This window comes from Phalacrocorax carbo, chromosome 4 (genome assembly GCF_963921805.1).
Source record: "Phalacrocorax carbo chromosome 4, bPhaCar2.1, whole genome shotgun sequence".
Classification (NCBI taxonomy): domain Eukaryota; kingdom Metazoa; phylum Chordata; class Aves; order Suliformes; family Phalacrocoracidae; genus Phalacrocorax; species Phalacrocorax carbo.
In genome coordinates, this window is record NC_087516.1 from 10,838,101 (window position 1) to 10,858,420 (window position 20,320).

Consider the following 20,320-nt stretch of genomic DNA (forward strand, 5'->3'; position numbering starts at 1 on the left):
GGGCATGAAGATTTCTTGGATCATCATGGGATTTTGCATTTTTTTTGTTCCTGTGAGAATTGGCCAATTTTCTGGATGATTTTCTGTGTTGTGAAAACCTGATATATCTCAATGCTTTGAAAGTTGGACAATCAAAACATTTAAATGTATATAAGAAACAACCCAAGCAAGACCGTTTAAATAATAATGTACGGAACCCTTCTAAAGGGTTCATCATTTCCTAAAAAAGGATAGTTTATATTTAAGTGGTTACGAAAAATGCCAAATTGAATAGGAAATGGTATGAAACTAAATATATGGAAACAATGTACCATTGGGCCCCTCACTACAAGAAGGACATTGAGGTGCTGGAGCATGTCCAGAGAAGGACAACAAAGTTGGTGAAGGGTCTAGAGGACAAGTCTTATGAGGAGCGGCTGAGGGAATTGAGGTTGTTTAGTCTGGAGAAGAGGAGGCTGAGGGGAGACCTTATTGCTCTCTACAACTACCTGAAAGGAGGTTGTAGTGAGGCGGGGGTTGGTCTCTTCTCCCTAGTAACAAGCAATAGGACAAGAGGAAATGGCCTTAAGCTGCACCAGGGGAAGTTTAGGTTGGATATTAGGAAAAACTTCTTCACCGAAAGGGTTGTCAAACATTGGAACAGGCTGCCCAGGGAGGTGGTGGAGTCTCCATCCCTGGAGGTATTTAAAAGATGGGTAGATGTGGTGCTTGAGGATATGGTTTAGTGGTGGACTTGGCAGTGATAGGTCAGCGGTTGGACTCGATGATCTTAAGGGTCTTTTCCAACCTTAACGATTCTATGATTCTATGATTTTTTTAATGCCATTCCTTGTTTAAGTTTGTATTAAGACATAAATGGCTATCTGACTGGTTCTGTAGGATGGATCAGCCGTACTCAGTTTGAAGAGACTTGGGCTACTTTGCTTGGTGTGCTTGTAACTCAGCCTATTGTAATGGACCAAGAGGAAAACCAACAAGAGGTAATATTATTCACTGAATTTTTAAAATTCAGTTTTACTTAAATTGAGAAAAATGTTTCTATTAATAAACCTGTATAGCAGAGAAGTAGTGACTGAAATTATTTCTGTTTTATATTTCCTTGTCTTCATACCCCTGTGAGTTCAGACACATCCATCTTCTGTCTTAAAGCTTCTGCAAGCATGTAAATAGCATGGAAAAATTTTAGTGAAGCCTTTTCAACTATATATTAGTTCATCACTCAACATGCACGCAGTTCAAAGTTTGTTTGATTAGACATTTGGCTTTAGGCACAACAGGAACTCCAAAATCTTTGAGAGAAACAATGTGTGAGAGAACTGTGCCTTTAGGAAGTATACTAGTTAACTGTAACTAGTATGTATTACTGCAATTATCTGTGCTATCTAATAATCAAGCTTCAAGGGGAGTTTCTTTGGTAAGATTTTTTGTAAGATTCTTGACTAGAAATCAATTGACCTGGAGATGTATGCCCATGTCTCTCACTCCCAGTTGTAGACTACATATTGGATATCTGGGCTTCTAACTTGGATGCCTCACATAAGTGTTCAAAATTAATTGGAGGGCATTTGGGGATCAGAGCTGAAGAAATTTATCTATGCGAAAAGCAAAGACGGGAGTGAACATAGCTATCATGAAAGGGACTTTCCCTATGCAGATGTATTAACCTGCTAGTGAACTGATTTTACTAGGTTCTAGCTCTTTGAGCTAAAAGGTTTGGTGTTTTTTTTTTTTTGCTGGACTTATCTAGTATTCACTCCCAAATTGTGAACGGTCCATCAGGTAGGTGCAGAGGCTAAAGCATTTCGAAGAACTCAGATGGTAGATGCCTATGAATAGTGGGTCCTGGGTAGGATTCAAAGGGTTTTGTTTTGGTTTCTTTTTCTCCTTTGCTAGGAAGCAAGGGTGTCAGACTCTGAAAAGGAGTATGGCATCCTCATCTCTCTTACCTGGGTTAGCATTGTTTGTTAGTTAGGCTGATTTGGACATTTGTTGTGCCCCTGCAGAATTTTTGACTTGACTCTTTTCTACATAATGGCCATGTTGGATCAGACTTAAGACAACCTAGTTATTGGTAGTTCCTTATTTGTCAGATAGAGAGTGTTTTTTTAGAACAGGAGTAATACTGCTCCTTTACTTTCCAAGGAAAACTAATCTGTTCAAAATTGCAAACATTTTAAGCACTATTGTACATTTCAATATGTTAATATTTTCTGAAATAAAAATGCAAGTTTTTTTTTTAAAGTTGAAAATTCGTTACCATTTTATGTTTTCTAAAAATGATCAGGCTCTCTTGTGGTCTGGTACTTTCAAGAAGCAATCAGAGTCAATACAACAAAAGCAAAAACTGAGAAACATCCTTCCACTTCAGAATCTGCAAGTGTTTGTGCTGCTGTTCTAATTTTAGCTTTTAAAAAAGCTGATTTAGTCAAAGTACTGATGATAAAACAGTTCTGAGCAAAAAAGTTAAATGTACTGCAAAGATTACTGCTACCATCAACATAGGGAGGAGGAATTACAACCCACAGTGACAGGAGTTTATTTTAAGATAATATTTTTTTAAAGGGAAAGAAACACCACTACGGTGGTGATGATTTACAGTGGCAAAGCACTTGATGCAATGTGTGTAGTTCCAAATATTTCTATTGGGGAAAAATGGCAGTGTCTCAAGTATGAATAATAAATAGAATTTAACCAAATATTTTAAGAAAATGTGTTATGGTTTTCTCACACTTTTACAGAAGCCTTAAATACTGAATGTGTAGTATCTTGGTTTAGGAGATACATTGGATGCGTCTGGAAAATGATGCCCAGAAAAATGCTGCTGAAAATTCATTATGAGGTTGAGTTTTGTTCCTAAACAGGCAGTTAGTAAAAACAGTTAAGATGGATCCTTCTCTGAAGTGTTTCCAACTCAGATTTGGTCTTATTTGATGCTTTGTTTCAACAGGTAACTAATGGGTAGATGCAAACCAAGAAACTAAACACATCAAAAGTTCCAAAATGGACATCTTGAGGTTTTAATGCTATTGGGATAAGAGAGGATTCATGCAGAATGGCTGATGAGGTGGAGCGATGTGTTGCTGCCACAGTCACAGTGCTTTGTGTGCATTGCTTATGTCAGCTAGATTTCTGGATAGGAAGAAGTCTAGATGTCAGGCTTATTAATGATAATTTAGTGGAAGGTGACAAACTGATATTTGGGGCTTTCAGGATTCTTTTTTTTTTAACAATTCAAATTACAGTAAGTTCATTTTACAGGAGGATACAGAGAGGACCCAAATCAATGTTCTTGCAGTACAAGCCATAACATCCTTGGTGCTGAGTGCAATGACAATACCTGTTGCAGGCAATCCAGCAGTTAGCTGCTTGGAACAGCAGCCCCGCAACAAAGCTTTAAAAGCTCTGGACACAAGGTAATTTTTTATTTGCTCTAAAATGCAAAAAAGTTATACTTGTGATTAAGCAACTGTACTCATGTATTAATCTAGCTGTAGCAAAAATCTATATAGACTGTGTTTTCTAAGTAAGAGTATATACAGATCACAGAATGGTTCTGTTTACATAGAATTTACATCATGAACCTGCTGAGTTAAAAGATGGTATCTGAAAAAGACAGTATCTTATTAAAATCTAGTAGACAGTGTGCAGAATGTATTTCTCAACATGTCTCAGTTTTAGCATCCCTGTTTACAATGTTATGTATTTATGCTTATTTTGTTGAGTGAGCTAGTCAGATTTGCACAAAAATGTTGAAGGGGAAATCTACTTAACTTGATTTCTGTTGGGCTTCCAGGTTTGGGAGGAAGCTAAGTGTTATCAGGGGAATTGTTGAACAGGAAATCCAGGCGATGGTATCTAAGAGAGATAATATTGCTACTCATCACTTATACCAAGCTTGGGACCCTGTTCCATCACTTTCTCCTGCTACTACAGGTAAGTGCCTTTGTGCAGGGGAAGGGGAGAGTGAATTTCTCTTACATTTAAAAAGTAGAGAAGGTGCTCTTAGGAATGTACTTGAAATCCAGTTTTCAGGAAATTAAGCCATTTTCAGATCTAGTTTGTTATACACGTTGTAAAAACTTGTCTTCTGTTTTGTTGTAGGTGCTCTTATCAGCCATGAAAAACTCTTACTGCAGATCAATACCGAACGAGAGATAGGAGATATGGATTATAAACTGGGACAGGTTTGTTAAAACCTTAACTTTGAACTTTTATTACATTTCTTCCAGTTAGTGAAAATTCAATTAAGAGGCGTTGCTTAACATTAAATGTGAACTAAAAGCCCTGAGTGATGCAGGGTAGATCATAACTGAGTGATTGCTCTCAGCCAGGGAGGAATTTTTGCTTTTGTGTGTGAGGTCTATCTGTGACCCAGCTATTGAGTTGTACTTTTCAGCCTTGTGTGTTAAATAGTCCTTGTAGTGTTTTTAATTTGCTATTGCATGCTTGCAGTAGTCCTTAGGAAGTGAAAAATCACTGGACATAAAATAAGCAATGTTGTTTTAATTTTAAATAAACCCAGTGTAGGGATATAAATTTCACTGGATTATGTTAGTTGGAAAATCAGCACTACACAAGTGAATAGAAAAATAGTCTTCATCCAGTTATTCCTCTCTGAGAAATTAGTCTTCACATAAAGTTACATACAAGTTTTAAATGTAGTATTGGTTTCACTATTTGAATAGTATGTATTAGTGAAAAAACACTTATATACTAAACTCAGATGACATTGTTTTTCTTGAGGAATCTTTTGGATAGGGAGGACTAAATGACCACTTGTCTGTGTCTAGATGTCTGTTCTCTTGAGATTCTAAATGGCTTGAACGTTCAGTATTTGCAGGTTTACAGACCCTATGTGTTATTTACAAAAACTGTTAACTCTATAGCAATACTAGGCGTTAGACATCTGTCTTGAAAAAATAAATAAATGTGTGCATATTTTTGCTTAACATGAAAAAGAGTTGTATGTCAGGGTGAATTTTTATTGAAGAAAGAAGTCTTGAGCTATGCAAGATAAGTAACTTCAGAGGAAAAAGTAACACCTGTACTGAAACACAGGAAGTGCTGATTTTGTTTTGGAATATTCAGGCAGATCATTTATGAAATGCCATCAGCAGCTCTTATTGTTCTGAAACTTTAATTTTATATGTAAAACTTAAAGAACTAAGAAATTTTCCTGGTAGATAATTGTTAAACTAGCCTGAGTCAAAAGACTTGAAATCTTAGTCTTGTCTGGTTTCTGAAGAAAGGCAATATTGCAATCAGGTATGTTAAGTTACGGTTTGAGAAGAGTTAGGAATGTGTTTTCTATTGAACTGCAGTTGTTACAGTTCTTTCTGAAGTATTTTCTTCCTTCATATGAACTTATACTTTATACTTTTTATACTTATACTTTGCTTTGGATTTTAGATCTGGTAGGTTGACTTTGGGATGATGTATGCACACTGTTAGTGCATGCTTCCAGGTTAGCCAGATGCTGCTTTCAGCATCACCTGTATTGCTGTACTAAGCACATGGTGCTACTGTTTTTGCTGTGCCATACAGTTTGAAGTGAGTTAAACTAAAAGGTTGAAATTTTTTTTAACCTATAAGTGATGTGCAGTTCATGTAAAAGTTATTTGAGGCTGTGTTGTCTGTCATTTAAATGAAAAATGTATAGGGCTTCTAAGATTTTTCTAATATGATGATGAGGGTGTTAAATGTTGTGCTTTTCTCTTTTTTTTTTTTTTTTTTTATTGGTGTGTGTGTTGGAAGGTCTCTATACACTCCATATGGTTAGGAAATAATATCACTCCATTGAGAGAAGAGGAGTGGGGTGAGGATGAAGAAGATGAGAATGACATACCTGCTCCTTCCTCACCACCAATCTCTCCTATTAACACCAGGTGTCTTATTTTCTCTTGTCTCCCGTTTGACTTACCAGTAAGCTTTTATCTCTTCATGTTGAGTTAACTAAGCTGGGTTTATAAATTGGACACTGGTAAATAACTGTATTATTTCAAATCAAGTATTTTAGCAGGGCTTAAGAATAGCCATTTTAACACTTGCTTATTGTGCCTTGCAGGAAACACCGGGCTGGTGTAGATATACATTCTTGTTCTCAGTTCTTGCTTGAACTGTATAGTCAGTGGATATTGCCATCAAACCCTAGCAAGAGAACACCAGTCATTTTGATTAGCGAAGTGGTGCGATCAGTAAGTCTAAACTATTATTCAGAGTCATAACTGAGTATGTGTTACCAAATATTCAGAGCTAAGAAGCATTTGCGAAGCATCTTTTAAGATATGGGAAACACTGATTTCTTTTTTTCTTGGTAGTGCTATTATATGTGAAGAACAGAAAATATAACTTGAACAACCATAACATTATACTGGTTTACACTGTATAAGTATCTGGATTGCATATTCTGCTACTACATTACAAACACTTTATTGTTACTTAATGATGGTTGGTATTCTACTTCTAGCAAGTAGTCAAGTAAATTTCAGGATTTTGCTTACTATCTCTGTAAGAAAATGAAGATGGAACAACAATGTATGAGAGGATTAAATTGACTATTGAAGTATAGAAGAAAAACTGAAGAACACAGGTGTGCAGTGTGTCTTGATAGCCATTATTCGCTATCCTAATAGACTTAAAATGAAACTATCCTTGCAAGAGAGTATGTATTGTGTGTTTTGGAGTGTTTTAGTACATTGTAAATGGCAGTGTTCATTCATTTTCCACGTTTACTTACTATAGTGGATTTGGTTTTGTAAACCTTTTGGGGAAAAAAGGACCGTTTTGAGGTAATTTTTGTCTGAGATGGACGGTAGAATTAATTCTGGACAACAGTAGTTATTCCAGACACTTGAGTTAATGTTTACACATTTAATAGATCAATCAGGGAGCCTTGTGCTGACAGTTATAACAGAAGGGAGACCCAATTTTTGGCTGTCTGCTAATGGGCTTTTTTATATTCAATTTTAATTTGTGTACAGCTTCTGGCAGTATCAGACTTATTTACAGAAAGGAATCAGTTTGAGATGATGTATACGACATTGACAGAATTGCGAAAGGTGCATCCATCAGAAGATGAGATTCTTGTACAGTATTTGATACCAGCCACTTGTAAAGCTGCTGCTGTTCTGGGAATGGTAAGAAATTCTCATGAAAATTTATTGAAAGTTCGTGAGTGTCTAGGTTAACCCACCCTTAGCTTCTGCTGCAAAATCTGGTGTACTTGGTAAGAGTGGTTTGTCTCTAAGCAAATCCCTTAGCTGATCTGCATGGCTATAAGAAGTAATAGGATATGTATTCTGGGCTTCCAGAGGTTGCAAACATCACCTCCAGTTGCCCCATATTCAAACTGAAAGGTTTTTTGGTTTGGGGTATTTTCGAGGTTTGGGCTTAATTTAATGTGCTTTTTGGCTTATCATATTCAGTTAAGTGTTACCTTTGCCCTGGACTCATTTGTTACATTTCAGGTCAGAAATGAGGACTGCGAAACAGCTATTGCTAGATTTGTGTTACAGGTGAATGGCTGTAATCTCATGAGAGGCTGGGACAGTGCATGTGATGAATATGTAGCTTGACAGTCAGGTATCCCTTTTCTGTCCCTCACTCTTCCCTCCATTGCATCATTCTGCACTTAGGGAAATGACATTATTAATGCAAGTTATTTAATGAAATGTGTTGCTGTCTTTAAATCTGTAGACCAGAGAGCAGCAGCATTTTCCAGTGGACATTTTAGAGTGGCATTGTTTAGGAAAAAAATTTACAAATTCATTTAGAAGAAGTTAGCATTTCTAGAAACTCTCTATAGAGAGACTGATATAAAACTATATGGGTAATAGTGATAAGAAAAATTCTGAAAGACTTTTGGGGTAGGCCTTCCAGTAGCTATTGTAGCAACAACTGTGCAAGGGAAGGCTGTGAAAGTGATGCCGAACATGCAGAAGCCGTTTTAGAGGTCACCTTGTTCTGTCTAGGCTGTAATTTCCCATTCAGTGAACTGGTGACACCCTCTCACAAGCAAACAGCTGAATATAACAGGTTTAGCGGGAGGGGGAAAAAACGTTGATTCCATCAAGAGTTGCTTGTTGTCCTATGCTCGGTTATGTAGAAAATCTGCTTAAAAGAGCAGCTAGAGAGCACACACTGTAAAATTGGCCTGTATCTTAGATACTTCACAAATACAGGGACAAGGTAAAACAAATGATTTCTACTAAATAATTAAATAAGATTGTAAGAAAAAGACTTTTTAAATCTCACTGTTTAGAATAGATTTTGCATATTCTGGTAAGTTGTTATACTTCTGATAAGAGGGAGTGAAGTATCTGATACCAGCTTGATATTTGAAGACTAAACATAGAATCATAGAACCATTTAGGTTGGGAAAGACTTTTAAGATCATCAGGTCCAACTGTTAACATAACAGTGCCAAGTCCACCACTAAACCATGTCCCCAGGCACTATGTCTACACGTCTTTTAAATACCTCCAGGGATGGTGACTCAGCCCCTTCCCTGGACAGCCTGTTCCAGTGCTTGGCAACCCTTTAAGTGATGAAATTTTTCCTAATATCTGTTCTAGGCTGAGAAGAAATGGCCTCAAGTTGTGCCAGGGGAGGCTTATCACTTGCGACCTGAGAAAAGAGACTGACACCCATCTTGCTACGACCTCCTTTGAGGTGGTTGTACAGAGCAATAAAGTCTCCCCTGAGCCTCCTTTTCTCCAGGCTAAACAACCCCAGCTCTCTCAGCCCCTCTTCATAAGGCTTGCTCTCCAGACCCTTCACCAGCTTCGTTGCCCTTCTCTGGACACACTCCAGCATCTCAATGCCTGCCTTGTACTGAGGGGCCCAAAACTGAACACAGTACTTGAGGTGCGGCCTCACCAGTGCCGAGTACAGGGGCACGATCACTGCCCTGCTTCTGCTGGCCACACTGTTCCTGATACAAGCCAGGATGCCATTGGCCTTCTTGGCCACCTGAGCACACTGCTGGCTCATGTTCAGGTGGCTGCCAACCAACACCCCCAGGTCCTTTTCCTCCAGGCAGCTCTCCAGCCACTCCTCCCCAAGCCTGTAGCGTTGCATGGGGATGTTGTGACCCAAGGGCAGGACCCAGCACTTGGCCTTGTTGAATCTCATACTGTTGGCTCCGGCCCATCAATCCAGCCTGTCCAGGTCCCTCTGCAGAGCCTTCCTTACCCTCAAGCACATAAACGCTCCTGCCCAACTTGGTATCATCTGCAAGCTTACTCAGGGTGCACTCAATCCCCTCATCCATATCATGGGAGTGGTGCGGAGAAAGATGTGTAGGTCTGAGTGACAGTGGTCTCAGAGAACAAGTAAATGGAATGCTATACTATGAGTTGAGTGGATGGCAGAATATTATTTTTGGGTGCAGACTATGGGCATCTACGAGTCAGTTTCAGACAGAAGCATCCTTTGTGCTTACCTGGAAGGCCAGAAAATTCCAACCATCCAAGTCCTATATGTAGAGGATTCTTAGTAGCACGTATTATTTACTGAACTAATGCTTATTTTGGGTTTTTTGGCTTTAAACCATAAGATAACTTTTTACAGGTAAAACCAAAGTAGCATCAGTTTACTAGTTAATCTGCAAGTCATCTCTTATCTGTTATATTAATCTTGGAACATGTGATTCAAAATAGTTTTAAGCTAGGCTTTGGTTCATGCCATATTTTCTGCTTTTTAATTTGTTACAAGTATTGCCAAATGACAGGAGTCACCAGTATTGAACCAGTGTTGACTTCTAATGAATACTCTCGTTGAATGTATTAGGATAAAGCTGTGGCTGAACCAGTAAGTCGGCTGCTGGAATCAACCCTAAGAAGCACCCATATGCCAAGTCGGATCGGTGCTCTGCATGGAATTCTTTATATCCTTGAGTGTGACTTGCTTGATGAGACCGCGAAGCAACTCATTCCAGTTATCAGCGAGTATCTGCTCTCCAACTTGAGAGGAGTAGCACAGTAAGACTATTCCTCCCTTCCCCACACTGCCCCGAACTGTTGCCCATGCTTATGTGTGAATAAAAGGGCTCTTTATGGTTTGCTGTTGTCAGTGTATTTTAGAGCAGGCTGTTGTGTCAAGCAGGTTTTGGCATTTTCATTGAAAATATCAGTCAATTTTAGGCTTCATTTACAGAAGCAAAAGGATATTTGAGGGTGAGAAAACTGTTTGATAGCTCAGACTTTTGTCTCTTTGGTAAATTGTGTTCCCTAAACCTTATTTCTCTGTCAAAAGGCATACTCCTTGAATAAGACTGGCAGGATCAGCAATGAATTTTTTCTCCTAAACAAGTTGGGCAATGATGGCTTGTAATTATATTGCTGAAAATTTCTTGTGTTGCACTGGATTTCCATGATAACCAGTGCTCTCTGTTGGCATCTTGGTGATACTTTATGTGATTTCAAAAATTTCATAAATTTCATGTGAAAAAATACTTAGAAATTCTAAGGTTTGTTTATACTGTCTCTGTTTGTGACATAGACAACTTTGATGTAAGTGAGCACTAGTGTGTTTTCTTATTTACAGTTGTGTGAATATCCATAACCAACAGCACATCTTGGTAATGTGTGCAGCTGCTTTCTATTTGATCGAGAATTACCCACTTGATGTAGGGCCTGAATTCTCTGCAGGAATTATACAGGTATGTTGTGATGCCTGCAAACACAGGTGGTCATGTAACCTGGGACCACCGCATAGCTATCTTTAACACTTAACTTGCTTACTGTGGTGTAGGTATGCTTTTGGGTTTAGTTTCATCAGGTTTTCTTAATACCTGATGCAGTTCCATAGTAGCTGCAGTGGTATGGTGCTAGAAAGATGACCTAAATACACCTCAAAAACAGGTGGTTGGCTTTTTTCTTTATTTCAGATGTGTGGTGTCATGGTGTCCGGAAGTGATGAGTCAACACCATCCATTATTTATCATTGTGTCCTGAGAGGATTAGAACGACTCCTTCTTTCAGAGCAACTTTCCAGGCTGGATAGCGAATCGCTAGTTAAACTGAGTGTTGACAGAGTGAATGTACAGAGCCCCCACAGAGCAATGGCAGCACTTGGATTAATGCTGACTTGCATGTACACAGGTAATTAGGCTTTTTCATACCTTGGATGTACTGAGAGACTAAGTTACTAACAGTGCTAACTTTGTTCGCTTATTTTTGTTAGCAAGGGTAAAGAGGTCTTATTTTAGCCTTCACAGTAAACTTGTAACAAACTATTTTGGTTTAGGAAAGGAAAAAATCAGCCCCAGTCGTACCACAGATGCAAATTCTGCTGCTCCTGACAGTGAATCTGTGATCGTAGCTATGGAACGAGTTTCTGTCCTTTTTGATAGGTAAGAGGGTAAAATGTGCAATGGGGCACTGGGAGGGAAAATTGTTGTTTGTTACTGTGTGGTCACTTCTCTATCTGACAGTTCTAATATTTAATGAATAATGTTTCTCTGCTTACCATTGCTTAAAACTGATACTTCTAGTATATGCAGTAACACTGATGGAATGCTGAAGGCATCACAAATGTATAGGAATGTAAATGGAAAACAGACATGTCCTAACTGATACTGTATGTTGCACAAACCATAATACTTTATAAATGTATTTCCAGCTCCCTTCAGGTCAAACTCTTAAGTGCTTTTCAGGATGTCTCCTGCCTAGTCAAGGATATAAATCCAGTTTACAGGAAATAATCTTTCAAACCACTGTAAGAGTGTAAAACCCTTTTTCCCCTTCCCCCACCCAAGCGTTGCTCTTTCCAAGGCTGTTAAGTAATTGCAGTGGAAGGGTACAGTGAAACTTCTGTATTCACATGGAACTCGTTTAATGGAAATATTTCAAACCCCCTGTTTTGATCTGACAATCTCAAGCTGTCTTAAGTGAGCATAGCATGTTAGATTTTTGCATAGTAGTTTGTGGGATAATGGTTTACATTTTTTAAAGTGTTCAGTGGTTTTTCCATAAAACTGAATGAGGGTTTACTTCTGCACTCGGTGAGAACAGACCAAGAGCAGTGCTTGAGTGCTTTTGAAAATATCACTCCTAAGACTTAGCAAAACAAACGTGAATACTACAGGCAGAAAGTAACTTCTGCAGGGAATAATCACGCAATGGTAACTTGATCTTGATACATCAACAGATGCAGCCTTTATTAGGAATATTTTCCAATAAGTGTTTTTTAAGTAAAATTGTCTTTGAGTTGGAGTATCTTTTCTCCTCTTTACAGTGCAGCACAACTTGCTTTTCCTGTTCAATAGATTGGTTACCCTGGTCTTGAATAAAAAAATGCTAAGATCTGATGAATGGAAATTCGTGTTCTGCTTATAAATGGTCTTTTCTCTGATACCTAGCAGTAGTGATCTCCCTATCCTTTTTTGTTCTTGTTTGGGTTTTGGGGGCTTTTTTTCAGCATTCCTAATATTAAATCTTGGCTCTGATACAATTCCAGAGCTTCAAAAAATATTGACTATTTAAAAAAAAAAAATAAGGCGGGGGGAGGACATGACACCTGTAACAACTTCTAATAGCTTTGGTAGGCCTCTGCGTAGACTGTTAGAGTAAGATTACATGTAGACTTGAATTCTTCAGTGTTGAAGACTTTGCCTATCTAGAGCTGAAAATAAAATGTTCTTTCTATTGCCAATTAAATTGGAAAAGAATGAGATATTTACTGGAATTCAATCATAAAAATATATTTTCTTATTATTTCAGGATCAGGAAGGGATTTCCTTTTGAAGCCAGAGTAGTGGCTCGGATCCTTCCACAGTTCCTTGATGATTTTTTCCCCCCACAAGATGTAATGAATAAAGTTATTGGGGAATTTTTATCCAATCAGCAGCCTTACCCGCAATTCATGGCAACGGTAGTTTATAAGGTAGTGTTTATATTTTTTTCTTAATGTTTCAGAAGATTTCTAAATAACTGACAGCTCAATCAGAGGGGCAAATATCAATTTTGTTAGAGCTAACAAACCGGTTGCAGTGGTTGAGCTGTACTGTGGTGAGCTTTGTCTTCTGGGCAATATGGAGGGCTAGAATCGCTATGTCACCCCGAAGACAAAGGTTACAGCACTACAGTTCAACCACTGATAATGGGAAAAATAAAGAGCAAATTGATATTTGTGATCCTGGTGCTCAGATCAGAGGACCTCTGGTGGTCTGGAGCCAGCCCAGATCATCTGGTCTTGTGAACTCTACAGTCAAGTCCCAGTGTACTCAGTTGGGCTTCTGGGTATTTTACTTTTCAGCACCTACTTACCAGACTCATGCGTCAGTTGAGTGCATGTGTGCACCACGTTTGATTTATAAAAATAGAGACACCACGCAAGTCTTGCATTTCTGTATGCTTGCTTCAGTTTTACACAGATGTCATGAGTCCAGTGGGATCCTGGCTGACTCTTGCAGGAGCTCTTTGTCTAGGCGTGGTGTTCATCATTTAGACTCAGAGTTCTCTCCAGGAATCCATTTTGTAAACCTCAGAGCTTTGTAGCTGGAGAGAACCTTTACAAGAGAAACTAAATTCTTTCCCATGTCTATCTACTATGTCTTCATTCCTGTGTGAAATATTTTTGCAGGTATTCCAGACGCTACATAGCACTGGACAGTCCTCGATGGTCCGTGACTGGGTGATGCTCTCTCTCTCTAATTTCACACAAAGAACACCTGTGGCAATGGCAATGTGGAGTCTTTCCTGTTTTTTTGTCAGTGCTTCCACTAGTCAATGGATTTCAGCAATGTATCCTAAAAAAAATTAATGTGCGTCATTTCTGGGTAAATATAGTGAGTTTGTAAAGTACGTTGATAGACTTGGAGGATAAGATACAAGTTCACACAAAAAAAGGCAGATTAACTGCAGTTAGTAGCAGTGTATATCACTTTGTGCTATTGGTGCCTCAGGTTTGAGGGGAACAAAGAGAACTTCCAAACAGATTATGAGAACAAAGTTATCTAAAACTACTATTTCAAGATCTGTTCTTGTGACTATGCAAGATGATTGGGAAAGTCCTTATTTTGAAGGACGTCTTAAAAGCTTCAGCAGATAGCTTTGCAATGACCTTTAAAATCTTTGTTCTGTATTCCTTCTGCAAGAGAAAATATATTGGAAAAAAAAAAACAACAAACCAAACCAATCTTGAATTAAACAAAATTGTCCTCTACATACAAGCTGTATTTTGCAAGTGTCCCCCTGGAGGTGCCCTGCAACAATAGTGAGCTCTGGCAATGGAGTGACATTGGCCAAATATGTCGGAACAGCAAAAAGGCATGAGTGGTGCCAGTGCTGGGCTTATCTGAAAACAAACAAACCAAAACAAAACCCCAAACAAACAGAAAAATAACTGCATTTCATGACTGGTCAAAAAAGTGGCCATATGTCTTGTTGGAAACTTCCTAATGACTGTTAATCTCAGCAAGGCTCTTTGGTTACCAGCAGTTGCGACTGTGGTGCTGATTGCACTGTTTGCTCCAGTGAATAAAGAAAACTACTGCTAGATTAAAATGAATTTCTGGGGATGAGAAATTGTGTGAAGTTAATGAAGAAATAGGGTTTCTGTAGTAGCAGTTTAATTGGTACATGACAGCATTTTGCACTTCAACATTGTTGGTGAACTTAAAAAGTCACCGTTTTATTGGAGAACAGTATTTAAACGGCTATACCAAAAGATGAGCAACTTCTATCATATTGTGACCTTAACTTATATTTCAGTCTTCCACATATTATCAGCAGAATGGGAAAATCAGAGCAGGTGGATGTTAACATCTTCTGCTTGGTGGCCATAGACTTCTACCGACATCAGATAGATGAAGAACTGGATCGGAGGGCCTTTCAGTCAGTGTTTGAGGTGGTAGCATCTCCAGGAACTCCATATCATTGCTTACTAACTTGTTTGCAAAATGTCCACAAGGTCACAGCATGTTAAACATCCTGATGTGTAATGGAAATGCATGACTAGTGTTGGAATCTGATACGAATTACGGGGAATGCAAGATCAAGAAAGTATCTGGGGTTGCATTTGTGATAAATATGGACTGCCAGTTTTACTTCCAGAATGCATGGACAAGTGCTCTGCAGCACTGGAAATCACCTGAAAAGTCTAGTGTAGTTCTTGTTGTTGTTGTTGTTGACACCAGGCATCTGTGAGTGGAAGGAAACACATCAGTGTTTTGCAAGTGGTGTTTGGGACTAACCTGAGACACACGTATTAGCTGTAAAATACGAGTGAGTGCTACATGCAAGGTACTGGTATTACTCTTTTTCCCAATGTTCAGCTGAAGCCACTGTGGTGCAGCTGGTAAGAAACTGACAGAAAGACTGTTATGGCAAGCTGCAGTCAGTAGAAAACTTCATAGTTTTATGTGCCTGTATATACTGTTGTGTGGTACAGAATAGAAATTGTTTCCTAACATCTCTCCCAAACAAAGAAAAGAGAAAATGGCTTTCATGATTTACACTTCCAGCATGTAATTCCTCTCTCTGGACTTTCTGATATCCTGTGGTGTATGTGTTGGTGATATCAGAGATATAGTGCACATACGTAACCACACGTTTTTCTTTTTTCTTCTCAGGATTTAAAATTTGAGTACAGTATATCAGTAAAATAAATTTTAACTTAAATATTTCTATATCATTGTACAGTATATAAAATTTTAAGATGTGTGGTGCATGAGCTGTGCTGTAATTTGAGATGAACAGAAGCCACGCTACTGAATGTCTTGACATCTGTATTGTCATCTTCCCCCCCCCCCGTGCTTGAGTTCATGTTCCTTTTGGAAATCCATCTAAATGTACAGATTACATCTTGTTTTGCATCTCACTTTTTCGTAAAGTGCTTTAAAACTGGAATATGTTGATTAATTTGTCTTGAGAGACTATACTAAGGAGGGATTCTTGTGATCCACTTTACTGTAGCTTCTTTTGAATTCCTTTATTTTGAGACATAATGGTAAAAGAGAAGACTAGTTACTCTGGATGAGCCTTTTGTATACTTAGGAAACTGTTCTTATTTGCTGCACAGCGTTTTAAGAGTCAAAATGGTGCAAGCTCCCCAGTAGTCAATAACTGTTTGACCTTTCCTAACTGAGACCATGGAGTCATCTGGATTCAGACCACTCTCATGTAAACAAATTTATGCTGGCAGTTGAGAATCAGAAGGCTGCTGTGGTCTACTTTGGGACTGGCTAAGGTGTTAGATCACACAACCTCTTTTATTACCTGTTGTATACATAACGCTTTAGACACAAACACAGTACAAGTATCTGAATTTCAGGACACTGCACAGGGCCAGATTTAGCTTTTACTCACCACCCAGGGAACCCCATTGATTCCCAAGCATTACATGGGGAATTCTAGCACAGCATTTATCTTTAGTTGTATTTGTTACAATTCTTTAATTATAGAGAAATGATACCTTGGTTCTCAGTCACGTCCTATATTTAACCTCTCTTCATTTTCTTACCACACCTTTTGGTGACACTTGGAAAAATGAGATAGTGTTGTCAGGAGGAGCATGTACTGTATGTATTTCTGTATATAATGTATATGTTGAAATTATACACATGTGACAACATTTAATGTATACAGATGTGTATATTTGTATTTATTAAACCCATGTATTTAAACTAATTCCAATCTAGACCAAAAATTGTTGCTTCTGCCCATAAATTGATTACAAAGGAATTGTCCGCTGGTGTCACTTCCTTTTAGAGACTGGTAGAGGAAACTGATAGTATGGGCAGCAGAAACAACTGTAGATGTTGCTGATTTAGCTCTCTACAGATCTTACTTATCTAGAGCAATTATTTCTGCCCTTAGTTGGGTTACTTTTCTTTCCTGGGCCACAGCACTGTGGTGATTTTTTTAAAAGAAACTGAACAGGAGTTCAGAAAAAGGTTTATTAAAAGAGGTACTGTTTGAAAGTTTTTGAGTTATATTGGAAAGTATCTTAATTCTGATAAGAGACTAATTCAAGGCAGTGAGATATAATGCCCTGTGTTTTCATTAAGGGTAGTGTAGATCACTCTTCCCTTTTGTAACCACCAATAATCGTTTTGTACTGTAAACCCACACACCAGTCAGTTTTTGTATGATATATAGTTTAAGTGAAGATATTTTTGTAAGCTATTTTCCAAATTTAAAATAGATTGTAATATATTTTTTAAGCATCAGGTTAGTCATATTCTCACCATATAACAGGATACGTTGTGTTACAAACTGTTAAATTCTTCATCATTTTAAGCTCCTCATGATTAACACAGAATAGCTGGTTACTTTACTTTGGGATAACAGGAGCTAGACCCTTTATGAAACTTTCCAAACCAATTTGGGACTTGCCATAGAATCTTTCCAACCAGTGAAGGAATACACTGAATTAAGCAGTCAGCATGGCTGGATGAAAAACATCAGATGTGACAGACCCCCTTTCCTCAAATGCCTGTTGCTGGCCTTCAAGCAAATATTTGCATTACCCATTTCAAGTCAAGCTTTAGAGCTGCGGCAGTCAGTTCTAACCTCATACAGATTCAATCATAGTAATAACTCTATCTGTTTTAACCTCTCTTGGAGATTTGTCATAGTATACCTCCTGAAACGTGTCTAAGTGTCTAAAGATGGGCACCCCCTCTTAGGAAATTCTCGGTGACCTGAAGGGAATGTAACTTAAGGGTCTTCCTAGTGTGGAAACACACACTGGCAGTGCTTCAAACCAAACATTTCACATGCAGCATACTTTTCTCTCTACTTCCTAGACATGCTTTCCCCACCCTCACTTCTTTTGAAGTGAAATCATATTTAAAATCACTCCTGCCTGCTTCTAGTGACAAGAGCCAAGAGGTATGTGATGGGGACAGTAACAGGAAAAACAATGGCCACTAAGAACTCTCAATGTTGGATTTAAAGCAAAAAAAAAAAAATCACTTGTCCCTTGAGATTGACTTAAGGCAAAATTCCTTTTCACAGAATGTTTTTCTGTAGACAGAAAGCTAATTCTGAAGATCAGGCTGTTCAGTATTTCATTGAGAACAGGGTAGAAATGTGTTTGGGCTCAAGACCGAGTTGGTGTCCTGGCTAACCAAAGCAAACAGTTTCTTTAAAGTGCTCTGTGGTGGAGCTGGCTTCTCTACAGCCTTATAGATGAGAGGCATGGCATGGTTGGGAGCATACTTAAGACAGATTAAAACTTAATTTACAATTCAGTTGTCAAAAGAACCTACTTAACTAAATCTATAACGTGGCCCTCCTTTAAGAACACTGTATGCTAGCCAACTTCTTATAAATCGTTTTTGGGCCAGCTACCCACTGGCCCATCAAATAAAGTTTGATTGCAATTCATTTCAGCGTGCCCCCTCCCTTGCACTGAGTGCAAGAGTGAGGAGTTGGAAACTAGAACCCATTGTAAACCAGTTCTTATTTGCAGGATTCAAAGTATTTTCTTTACTATTTGTGCTCTTTGCTAGTTGAAATTGAATGTGAGTTTGTTTAAATCTTCTCTAAAGTGTATGTACTCAGATGCCATTTCTTGCCTAAAGCATCTAGTAAATGGTTGTGTATTACTTTTGCTTTGGTAGGAATGCCTCCTCAGCACCGAGGCATTGCTTGTTTCTTAACCACCACCAGCATTCCTAAAGCACTGAGTAATGAATTTAGATCAAACGAGTGGGGAACAAATGGAACATTTTGGGTTAAAAGTAATTTGTTGATATTTAGTAGATTTGCCTTAAGAGCATTCTGTCTTGCCATTCTCCTTTTTAAATGGCTGTTAACTTTATATAGCAGATAAGGAGGTTGTGTCAGAAACACTGCAAAGACAGTTCTCCAAGAGCAGCAGACCTGGCTTGTCTTTAAGATTTTTGTTGAGCTGTCACAGCTAAGCATTTATGCTTCCTAAATGAAATAAATTTTAGGGTATAAAGAGCAATAAACATAGCAATAAGCAGTTTAATTAAATTTAGTTGTTCAGGATCTTACCCAGTGGTTGAGAGGGATGGAGTGGGAGAAAGGGGGAACTGATTCAAGTACATTCATTGCATAAAGCAGACTTTCTCCATGTACAATCCCAACTGAACTTCCTACTAAAGGTAGAAATCAACTAAGTGACAATGGTGGGTACTTTGCTCTTCTAAATCAATTTTGATTATAAGGATACAGTTGATGAAAGTCATAAGTGAGCAAAGTACTTTGGTAGTTTTTAGGCAATTTAATTATTTTAAAGTGAAAGCAAGCTGCTGTAAGAACTGGAGTAAGCAATGTAGCAAGATTTTGGGGAAGTCCAATATGCTAATTTTACCTAATATTGAGATTTCAGGTGAACTCTTTGTGCATGCTACCTTAAAGTACCAATTGAAAATCTTGAGAATCCCACAGTCATACCCAGGAGAGCTTCCATCATATGTCAAGTTTTATCTGTATTCAAGTTAACTGGGTATAAATGCTGCAGAGCATTTGTGAAGCATGCGCTGGTTTTTGTCACGTGCATTTTGTGTGAGCTTATCATTCCCATCCGTCTGTGTATGCATACCATCGAGTTGGGTCAACCTGGCAAAGGACAAGGTAACGCACCCTGTGGTGTTGTCATGTACAGTTTGAAGGCAATGATGAGCAAAAGCTTGGAGCCCCAACCCTAAAAGCAATTGTACTCAAAGGAAAAGGAAAGAATATAATTTTAGATGTATGTTTAAGTTTAAAAAAAAAAAATTGCTGAAAACACTGCACATTGAAACTAAAAGAGAAAATAAAATATAACTATTACTGTAAGTGATTTTTCTCTGGTTATTTAAAAAAAGTCTTGATACATTCTTACTACAGCTTTTTCCCCAGTATCTCCTCTGTTCAGCACCTATCAAATATGGAGTATTTTGAAAATATGTAAGAATACTTGAACTGTCTGCAAATGTAGGTACGCTTCACAATCACAGGGCTGTTTGCAATTAGCAAAGAAGTATCACAGTTGAGCTTTTAGTTGTCTCTAATAGTCATGCTTGCCAAAACTTCTCTGGGATTCGAGATGAGATCAGAAAACACAACATGTAAGTGTACAGCTGTATTTGTGAATGAGGGTGTATTTATTTGCGGCAGTCCTGGGGGGGGGGATAATGTTACACAGGAGAAGAAATGGTTTAACTTGCCTAAGGTTGGTTTCCCAGCTGTTAGGCCTGCATCTTAAAAGAAATTTCTGGGTGGTCCTGCTGCTGAACACTGGAGGATCTCTTGCAGTACTCAACTGCTCAGAGACATCTTGTTTTGATTAACTTTGCAGCGCTTGGCTGTTCTCTGGAAATTCTGAAATAAGCTTTAAAGTAGTAGCTTAATGTAGAAAA

The 20,320-nt window shown here is 38.3% G+C and overlaps 1 protein-coding gene across 2 annotated transcripts in view; it reads left to right on the plus strand.

Annotated features, from left to right (window-relative positions):
* Nucleotides 1–19,757, plus strand: part of HTT (huntingtin) — an 87,809-nt gene extending 68,052 nt beyond the window's left edge. For both annotated transcript variants that reach the window (XM_064449036.1, XM_064449037.1), the window contains 14 exons: nucleotides 880–980; nucleotides 3,259–3,413; nucleotides 3,794–3,933; nucleotides 4,102–4,184; nucleotides 5,755–5,885; nucleotides 6,065–6,194; nucleotides 6,981–7,136; nucleotides 9,790–9,980; nucleotides 10,546–10,660; nucleotides 10,889–11,102; nucleotides 11,248–11,353; nucleotides 12,723–12,885; nucleotides 13,585–13,745; nucleotides 14,715–19,757. In XM_064449036.1, coding sequence (XP_064305106.1) covers nucleotides 880–980; nucleotides 3,259–3,413; nucleotides 3,794–3,933; nucleotides 4,102–4,184; nucleotides 5,755–5,885; nucleotides 6,065–6,194; nucleotides 6,981–7,136; nucleotides 9,790–9,980; nucleotides 10,546–10,660; nucleotides 10,889–11,102; nucleotides 11,248–11,353; nucleotides 12,723–12,885; nucleotides 13,585–13,745; nucleotides 14,715–14,928 — 2,060 coding nt within the window. In that variant the 3' untranslated portion in view covers nucleotides 14,929–19,757. The remainder of the gene's footprint in view (nucleotides 1–879; nucleotides 981–3,258; nucleotides 3,414–3,793; nucleotides 3,934–4,101; nucleotides 4,185–5,754; nucleotides 5,886–6,064; nucleotides 6,195–6,980; nucleotides 7,137–9,789; nucleotides 9,981–10,545; nucleotides 10,661–10,888; nucleotides 11,103–11,247; nucleotides 11,354–12,722; nucleotides 12,886–13,584; nucleotides 13,746–14,714) is intronic.
* The last annotated feature ends 563 nt before the right edge of the window (nucleotides 19,758–20,320 follow it).